We start from the raw sequence: 9,276 nt of genomic DNA on the forward strand, positions 1-9,276 counted from the left end.
CCACCTCCCTGTTTCTGAACCTCCCTATCCCCTGGCACCCACTGCAAGGATCCAGCCACTCAGACGAACCCCTAAGGCGGCAGTAACAGAGCTTCACCTTGTCTAGCCTTCAGGCTTCCGGGAGGGACTCTGCCACCTCTTGCTAAGTGCCAAGCCCTAGGACAACAGGGAGGAAGAGGACCTGCCCCCGCCTCAGGAGTGCCTGGGCCACAAGCACTGGTTGAATACCACAGGCCTACAGGCATGGTCTCCAGGAGAGGGGAGGAGATGGGGCATGAGGGGCCAGCCAGGGCATCAGCCAGCTGGACACCTACCGTGCCCTCTTCTCCCCGTCCCCCCAGTCCAGGATGCTGCCAGCCAAGGCAAAGCTACAGAGTACACCTTTATTTGCCGGGGTCAGCGTGGGACAAAGGGGCACTTTCCCCGAGCCGGGTGGAAAACTGAGCCAGCCTCTGGACAGGGACGTCCTGGGACCCCCCCCCCCTGCCCCCCATATGGGAGCCTCCTATATGAAACATCTATTTCTTTTTTAAAAATATATATTTTTTCATTGATTTCAGAAAAGAAGGGAGAGGGAGAGATAGAAACATCAATGATGAGAAAGAATCATTAATCAGCTGCCTCCTGTGCCCCACACCGGAGATCGAGCCTACAACCCAGGCACCTGGCCCGACCGGAATCGAACCGTGACCTCCCGCTTCCTAGGGCGATGCTCACTAAAACACCTGTCCTTCCCGTGCCGCCTCCCCACCTGCTTGGGTGAGCCAAGAGGAGGATCTTGCTGTGTAGCTGCATCACCAAAGAATTAAGCTGGCCTCAGGCCTCGGGGGAGGGTTTCTTGGCCTGGGGCCTGGTGACCAGCTTCTTCTGGTCCTGGGGAGCTCTGGGGCAGCTGTCCCCTCTGATCAGCACCAAGGGGCAGGGTCGTGACTTCGAGGGCTCAGAACCACTGTAATATTTCTACATCACTTATTGCCACCTGGGGGAGAAGGGGTCTCCCCAGAGCCCAAGAGTGCCCTGAGAGCCTGGCATCCTGGTCTGGAGACACCAGGGCCTAGGAAACCCCAACCTAGAGCCTCTATGGAGGCGCTGTCAGCCTTGGAGGTGGAGACCATTCGCCAGTGCCCGCCTTGCCCAAAATAGGGCAGGGCCCCTTTAAGCCTTGTTTCATTCCTTCAGTTTGTTGCTATGTATGAGACCAACTTCCTTAGCAACCACCTGGTCTTTAAAGGAGTCCTGAGGTAGCGGTGGCTACCAGCCATGGCTCCCAAAAAGAAGGCAAAGAAGGGGGCCAAGGAGCTCGAGGCCAAGAAGAAAGGTGCCAAGAAGGAGCCCAACGTGGCCATGGATATGGTTTTGGCCGAGGAGCTACGGGAGTTCTACCACATCCAGATCCGAGACCTGGAGGACAGGCTGGCCCGGTGGGTGGGCGCCTAGAGGCTGGTCCTGCTGGGTCAGAAGCTCTGCCCAGAGCTGGCCACTGCGCAGGCTCAGCTGGGGATGGGTGTGTGTGTGTGTGCATGTGTCTCACTCTTCCAAGACATGTTCACCTGGCCATTTTTCTTATTTTCAAACCAAGTTTCCTCCCAGTTAGGATGCACTGGCTCAGTCTCAGGGTCACCCTTAAAAGACCCTTTGGTGATGAGCAAGAACCCCACATGTTGCAGATAAGCTAACGTTGACTCCTCCATGTGTGCCAGGTGGGTCCTGTGCTGTGCTCACTGTGTCCCTGAAACAGAGCCAGGAGAGAGGTCTTCATGGCATCCCTATTGCACAGATGGAAGGTCTGAGGCTCAGGGCGGGGAAGAGAGGGCAGATGGGAGCTCTGGCCCCCTGACTTCCCTCCACCAGGCTGCTTCCTTGCTCCACAAAGCAGGTCATTCGGGTCTGCACCCTGCAGGGCCCTGTATGCAGTAGCCGTTCAAAAGATGTTGGTTGGGTAAATTATGAAGTAAAACATCTTTCCAAATAACTTCACCAATTATTCCCTTGGAAACCAATAGGTCAATCATATGACACTCTTAAAAATTCACGAGCTTCCTTCAAGCTGAGACACTGGATCGAATGTATTTGGGGAAAATGTGTTTGGGAGACAGTATTGGGTGCTTACTACTTGCTAAGCTCCTCTGCCAGGCCCCAAGAATATCATGGTGAAGGAGGTAAGAGGTTGGCCAGGTGGAGAAAGCAGACACGTCAGGTCTTGACTGCCCAGTGAGACAAGGGCTAACCTACTAAAGGGCACCCCAGAGAGGGTCACAAATACGGCTCAGAGCCAAGAAGGCTCCACTGAGGAGGTAGCTAACTCAGTGGATGAAGGTAAGGAAGATAGCAGGTGCAAAGGCTAGGGAGGGCACAGAGCTGGTCCACTTGGGCAGTTAAGTGTTGTAGTTGAGCCTTGACTTTGAGGTCAGATTGACGTGAGTTCAAGTTCCGGTTTTGCCACTTACTAGGAGTTTATCCCTAAGCCTCCGTTTTCTCATCTGTCAAATGGGCATAATCATCATGGTACCCACTTCCTTATGGGCTATTGTGAGGAGTCCGCAAATACACAGAGTACCTGCTATGTACCAGGCACAGTCCTAGGTGTTGGGGACACAGCTGTGAACACCAGAGAGAAAGGCTCTGCCCTCAGGGAACTTACATGCTAATGATGTGATGAAGGTAATGCACTGAGCAGACACTGGCTATGGTCATGAGTGCAGGTCAGGGGAAGATGAGGCTGGATTCTGACCATGAGGAACCTCAAATGCTCCTCTGTGAGAGGGTCTTGTGGAAGTTGGCCCAGTTGCAGGCCTGGCGTGCCCAGACCCCTGGAGCTCTGCCCTGCCTCACCTCAGGTACCAGCACAAGTGGGATGAGCTGGCCGTGCAGGAGAAGCTGTTCCGCCAGGAGTATGAGCAGCTGGCCAGCAATAAGAAGGAGATTGTGGCCTTCCTCAAGCGGACGCTCAACCAGCGGGTGGATGAGATCGCCGACCTCAACGAGCAGCTGCAAAGCCTGCAGCTGGCCAAGGAGATGGAGAAGGACGCCTTTGAGGCCCAGTTAGCCCAGGTGCGCCATGAGTTTCAGGAGACCAAGGACCAGCTCACCACGGAGAACATCATCATTGGTGAGGGGGCCTGGGTGCACCTGCCATGGAGACAGGGAATCCCAGACTCTGGCTCTGTGGGCTCAAGTCCTAGCTCTACCACTATCTCTACGGCCTTGGGCACGCACTTCTCTCTGACCCTGTTCTCCCACCTGGGAAACGGGGATATGTCTACCTCGAATAGCGACAGCGATGTGCTGCTTCCCACACATTATCTTCCACAGTTAATGTCCCAGCAATCCTGAGGCAGGAAGAGCTGTCTCCCCATCTGTAGGTAAGGGAGCACCTTAAGAAGGTGAAGTGTCTTGGCCAAGGTCACCCAGGTGGCAAGGGTTGTTTTGAGGCTTAATGACAGCGTGACTGCCTGGCCCAGAGAAGGTGTTCAAATGAGTGGTGGTTGTCACCATTGCCTTCATGAGACAGGAGTGGAGAGTGTCAAGCACAGCTTCTCAGAGGTGAAACCTGAACGAGTCTTGATAAGATTAGTGGAGGGGAAGAGAGAACTTTCCAGACTAAAGCAATAAAGGTGGGCAGGACTGGGTGTAGGGGTAGGGGTCTGGCCCTCCTGGATCAGGAACCATAAGGCAGGCAAGAGGAAGTGGGGGGGGGGGCATCACTCCAGGCCCTTGCTGCCCCTGGGACCTGCCCTCCCAGGCGGCCCCTCACCAGGCTGTGCCCTGGGATGGGGCAGGGGGGAAGCTGGCAGCCCTGGAGGAGTTCCGGCAGCAGAAAGAGGATCTTTCGGAGAAGTTCACATTGCTGGAGGAGCAGCTGCAGAAGCAGGAGTACGAGTACAAGGACTACATGTACAACCTGGAGAAGAAGTCGGTGCTGGACAGGGACAGGTGGGCAGGCCGGGTGCGGGAGCCTTCATGGGGGCGGGGGGGGGGGGGCAGGCGCAGCCCAGTCCTCAGACCTCTGCCTCACAGAATTCGGATTGGGGAGCCTGTGCTAGCTCATTGATTCCCCAACCTGAGCTCCCCGGGATCCCAGCAGGGTTATGGAGGGTGTGAGAAAGTAACCAAGCTCCCCAGCTCGTCCTCACACTGGCATTGGAGAATCCCTGAACTTCCTTTTGCCACGTTTTGTGACTTAAATCATGTTTATTTCATAGCTAATACACTGATTTGGTTCATAATTCAAGGTACAAAGGGTGCCATAGCAGGTTGGCTCAGTGGATAGAGCATCGGCCTGTGGACTGAAGGGTCCCAGGTTTGATTCCAGTCAAAGGCACATGCCTGGGTTGTGGGCTCAATTCCCAGTAGGGGGTGTGCAGGAGGCGTCCGATCAGTGATTCTCTCCTCATTGATGTTTCTCTCCCTCTCCCTTCCTCTCTGAAATCAATAAAAAAATATGTATGTTTTTTAAAAGGTACAAAGGGTCTACAGTGAGAAACCTCCTGCCCACAGCCCACCCCTCCTGGAGGGACGAGCAGAGAGGTGGCCCTAGGCACTCTGGGCACCTCCACATAGGAAGGGGTGCCTGAGGCCTGTGCCCACTCTGCCTGACCCCCTTCATTCCCACCCATCCCGAGTAGAGTGAAGAAGGAAATCATTCAGCGTGTGAACCAGGTGGCCACTGACTTCCACAAGATGGCCACTGGCCAGATGTGGGACACAACGAAGCAGGCCATCCTGGAGAACAACACTGTGACCCTGCAGCTGTCCAGGGTCTCCCAGCATGGCGTGCAGCTGCTGCGGGAGAATGACCAGCTCAAGAGCAACCAAGACAAGCTGTGCAAAGAGCTGGAGCTACTGCAGAACGCCAAGCAGGCCATGGCCAAGCACAGCAGAAACTACCGTAAGGTGTGCCTGCCAGGCCCTCATCACAGGGTGTTTGGCACCTAAAGCTGGAGGGAATCCTAGGGGCCCTGCCCTGAGGGCAAACACATGCTTGGCAAGGGTGTACCTGGCCTGGAGCCAAGTCCTGAGGGAGCAGCTGTGAGGGGACCAGCCCTACTTGTGGGGGCTCTAGGGTGCTGGCCCCAGCTCATTTTTTTTTTCTTCTTAAATATATTTTTATTGATTTCAGAGGAAGGGAGAGGAAGAGAGATAGAAACAACAATGATGAGAATCATTGATTGGCTGCCTCCTGCATGCCCCCTACTGGGGATTGAGCCGCAACTCGGGCATGTGCCCTTGACCGGAATCGAACCAGGGACCCTTCAGTCCACAGGCCGATGCTCTATCCACTGAGCCAAACCGGCTAGGGCAGCTCATTTTTCTTTATTTGATTTAAAGCCCCTATAACTTATTGAAGTGGAACCCACTCCCGGAGCGCTGGGGGCTCTGCTCAGCTGCTCTTCAGGGATGTGACCTCTCTGTGCAATGGGGTGAGCCCTGGCTGAACCTAGAGCTGGGGGTGCGGGGCTGGGGCATGGCCACCTGCTCGCACCCGCAGATCATCCTCATGCTGACGGAGAAGTGCCACAAGCAGCAGGAGGGCAGAGCGGAGGCCAATCAGCTGCACTTCCTGCTGGGCGAACTGGAGCAGAAAGTCCTGCAGCTGCAGAAGGAGAAGGAGGCGCTGAGGTGGGGCGCGCGGTGGGCGGACAGCGGGAGTAGGCAGGAGCCCCTCTCCTATGGCCACATGACGCAGGCCAGCGACTTCCTCTCTCTAGAAGGGCCTCGAGGCTTCCTGTCCAACGGCCTGAGGCCCGGGGCTGGATGAGGGACCCTGTGGGCTAACGAGCAATGGCAGGGCCCAACACCCTGGAGTAGGGAGGTGGCTGACCCATCGGGTCCCCGGCCAGGAGCCAGAAAGCCCAGCTGCACCAGCAGCTGGCGCACCAGCACGCCGAGACCAAGCGTCTGCAGCAGGAGCTGGCCAGAGAGCAGAAGATGCGGGCGAGCCTGGGGACGACCCTGGCCCACACCACCAGCTTCCTACAGAACATTCTGCAGGTGAACCACAAGTGGGTGAAAGGGGGGGGGGGTCGGCCCAGAGGTAACTGGGCCCACGGAGAAAGCCAAGCCAGGGCCGGACGCCCCAACTTTTCCCTGAGAGACTCCTGGCAAGGCTGCCCTTTTCTGAGTCTGCAATTCAAAGATCCCTTCAAGGTCTTGAAGAAACTGGATGGAGCCCTTCTCTGAGGCCCTGGAAGGCCTTGGGGCCTCAGGCTTCCCATGTGGAGAATGGGTATCCCACCACGGCCAGGGAACACTTTTTAAAACAGGCACTGGGGTTGGAGTTTCCCAGAGGTGGGTGTTGGGGCCACTATGGGCCTGATCCCCATGGGCCACCCCCACTCCTACCAGCACCTGCAACCAGAGGAAGAGGACGGCAACTACGAGATAATGTTCCAGTTGCACTGCAAGGAGATTCTGCGGCAGCTGCTGGCCATGCTCAGCTCAGGCGTGGTCCTAAGCCCCCCGATGATTGTGGGTCCCCACCAACATCATAGCCACCCGGACAGGTGAGTGACCTTGTGTGACCTCAGAAGCAGCAGCTATAGGACTTGCCAAGGGCTGTCTCAGAGACCCTGGGCCAGAATTTGGGCTCCCCAAAGTCTTTCTGAACCTCAGCCTCCTCATCTCTGAAATGGAGGTGATGACACCACCCCCTCCCCGCAGCCAGTCCAGCATCTCGCTACCTAAGACTGGGTCAATGCTCCAACGGCTGTCCGACCTCCAGACCTCCCAGCTGGCAGACCTGGGCCTGGTGCCTCGACAGGTCCGCATCTCACCCAACCCTGAGGACCTCAGGCTGCTCTCACACTTCACTCGGATGAGATCATTCCAGACACTCAGCAGCACTGAGGTGAGAGTGCCTGGGACCTCGATGACAGCCAGCCCTGGGTGCGATCATGGCTCAGTCACACTGCAGCTGTGTGGCCTTGAGGATGTGGCCAGACTTCTCTAAGCCTCCATTTCCCCATCTGTGAAATGGGCTGAAGAAAGGTGTGACAAGGTCTCAGTGGCCTAAGGCATGCCCACACATCCCCTGGGCGGGGGGCTTGCTGGGTCCCTCCTCCACAGGCAGGAGGAGGGTAGGAACCCCCAGAGGAAGCTTCAGCTTCCGAGCAGGCATCTTTAATCTTACAGATGCAGACCTCGGAGTCTTCAAAAAAGATAAAAAAGCTTAGTCTTCCTGAAGTTTCCCTGTTTTCCAAGTAAGACACAGAGAGACGACCAACCCTCATCCCCAAAATGGACCAATCCAGCCACAGTCCCTTTTAATGCCAAGAAGCCTGGAGTAGTCCAGAGAAGAGTTCTATAAAAAGTGGATACCACAGGCTGGCATGGCACCTCTGTGGATGTGGCTGGGTATCTGGGCATGGCAGGTGAGCAGGCCGCTGTGGCCACTGGCGTCAGGTGCCTGACAAGGACCCCTGGCTTCGCTCACGGATGTGGTCCAGGAGCAGGTCTGTGGCCCGCTCCAGCACTGGCAGCAGCAGTTCCTGCTCCGATGGGGAGAAGCAGCCCAGCACGTGTGCCTGCACGGCGTCGGGGTGCGTCGGGCGCCCGATGCCCACTCGCAGCCGTGGCATTGCCTGTGGGAGGAGCGGAGGGGCCCAGGCAGCTTTGGTGAGGAGTGTTGGGCCCCATTCCGAACAACCCGACCCAGAGCAGGACCAAGGGGGCGGACTCACATTGGAGTTGAGGCAGCAAATGCAGGAACGAACTCCATTATGGCCCCTTCGAGGGACAGGAGAGGGGCAGTCAGTGCTTCCCTGGGTCGGCCCCCTTCCCTCTCCCAGCTCGGCAGGGGTCAGCACCCCCACCCCACTCCAAATGGGAGGCCAACTTCCTGTCCCATCCCGTGTCCCATCCCGACGTGCTCGGGGCCTCACCTGGCGCTTCCGCCCAGCTTCAGAGCCAGCCTCCCCAGGGGCTTGTCCAGGTCGTCGTGCACCAGGTAGACCTCCTCGGCAGTCAGCCCCAACAGCTCCGCTTGGCACAGGGAAACGGTGGCCCCGTTACCGCCGATCTGCCCGGGGGCGTTTCCCAACTCCCACCTCCCGTGAGAGGCCACAATTTAAAGAAACTGAGGCTCCCACGGTCCCCGAGGCCAGGCGGCAACCGGAACTCTGGAGGGGAACCGTGGCCGCAGCCCCGAGTCCCCCCTGGCCCCTCCACCCGCCAGGCCGGCTCCTCCGGTGCCCTCCACTCACCGGCCCGGGCCACGCTGCGCCCGTTGGCATTCATGAGCCGCCGCGGCCGAAGCAGGACCAGCTGGGCATCCCCGAGCGCGGCCAGGGCGAGGTCGGCGGCGCAGCGGCGGTCCCGGGCCCAGCTCTCCGCCACGCCCAGCCGCCGCGCCAGCTGCCCCAGCACCGCCATCCCCACGCTGTGCCGCGTGCCGGGCAGCCTGGGGTTCCCCAGGCCGGCCACCTGCGGGCGGCACCGGGGGCACTGAGGCCGACAGCTCCCGACCCCTCCATCTCACAATGCCCCCTGGAACCCGAAGCAGGAGGAGGGTAACGCCAAGCAGGAGCGGAGCGGGGACGGGGCGCGAAGGGGGGGGAGGGGGGCCGGAGACCCCGGGGCCTCCAGAAGGCTGGGCGGGCCGGACCGGCAGGGCGCGAGGCGCCGGGGCGGAGTTCCTGGGAGTTTGGAGCCCGTCGGAGTAGAGGACCCATTTCTAGATTTAAAACAACAACAGAGGCAAAGAATCCGGGGGCTCTGTCGGGGAGACAGTGGCAAAACTGGAGCTCGGTCCCGGGACCCCCTACGTCGCCCCCCTAACTCCACTCACCAGCCACCGCTTCCCCGGGGGCCGGGGTTCCAAAACGCACCCGCTCATGGCCCGACTCGGCAGCAGCCCCGCCCGGCAGAGGCCCGGCGGCGGACGGCGCGCTTCCACCCCGAAACAGCCCCGCCCCTGACGTCACCACCCTGCGGCCAATCGTGGACGCCACCTGCCGCCAGCGTCCAATAGGCGGGCCACGGGGTCGCCACGCTTCTGAGGGGCGGAAGTGGCGGGGCAGTGGCCGCTCCCGGGCGCCCCCGCGCCTCCCGCGGGCCGGCGTTACCGCGTCCCGCTGCGGGCGAGGCGGGCCTCGCAGAGCCCTTGCTTGGTCTCCGGATCGGAGAAGGGAGCTTGCTCTGCCCCCGCTGTGGTCCCGCCTCGCTGTCGTCTCAGCCGCCCCCGCTAATAAAAGTTTGTTGCCCTTTTTCTGGCTCAAACAGCCCTTGGAATCTGGAGGCGTGGCCAGAGGGGCGGAGCCTGTGGGCGTCGTGGAGATG

General features: G+C 59.1%; 2 protein-coding genes across 5 annotated transcripts; one reads left to right on the forward strand and one right to left on the reverse strand.

Annotated features, from left to right (window-relative positions):
* Positions 1-1,229: 1,229 nt before the first annotated feature.
* Positions 1,230-7,323, forward strand: CFAP157 (cilia and flagella associated protein 157). Its single transcript, XM_081103810.1, has 9 exons — positions 1,230-1,421; positions 2,838-3,109; positions 3,780-3,933; positions 4,626-4,893; positions 5,489-5,619; positions 5,841-5,991; positions 6,346-6,503; positions 6,661-6,847; positions 7,132-7,323. The coding sequence occupies exons 1-9, from the start codon at positions 1,261-1,263 to the stop codon at positions 7,201-7,203; spliced, it is 1,554 nt and encodes a 517-aa protein (XP_080959936.1). The 5' UTR covers positions 1,230-1,260; the 3' UTR covers positions 7,204-7,323.
* Positions 7,171-8,900, reverse strand: PTRH1 (peptidyl-tRNA hydrolase 1 homolog). 4 transcript variants are annotated; one of them, XM_081103813.1, is made up of 5 exons: positions 8,786-8,896; positions 8,202-8,671; positions 7,881-7,980; positions 7,680-7,725; positions 7,171-7,580 (listed from the first exon to the last, which is right to left on the reverse strand). In XM_081103813.1, exons 2-5 carry the CDS (start codon positions 8,368-8,370, stop codon positions 7,398-7,400), a joined length of 498 nt encoding a protein of 165 aa, XP_080959939.1. In that variant the 5' UTR covers positions 8,371-8,671; positions 8,786-8,896; the 3' UTR covers positions 7,171-7,397. The 4 variants fall into 4 exon arrangements, with proteins under 4 accessions (XP_080959939.1, XP_080959940.1, XP_080959937.1 ...); XM_081103814.1 differs by having other exon boundaries at positions 8,202-8,421; positions 8,786-8,848; XM_081103811.1 differs by having other exon boundaries at positions 7,172-7,609; positions 8,202-8,421; positions 8,786-8,900.
* Between the last annotated feature and the right edge of the window lie 376 nt (positions 8,901-9,276).

This window comes from Myotis nattereri (assembly GCF_964212035.1).
Source record: "Myotis nattereri genome assembly, chromosome: 12".
Classification (NCBI taxonomy): domain Eukaryota; kingdom Metazoa; phylum Chordata; class Mammalia; order Chiroptera; family Vespertilionidae; genus Myotis; species Myotis nattereri.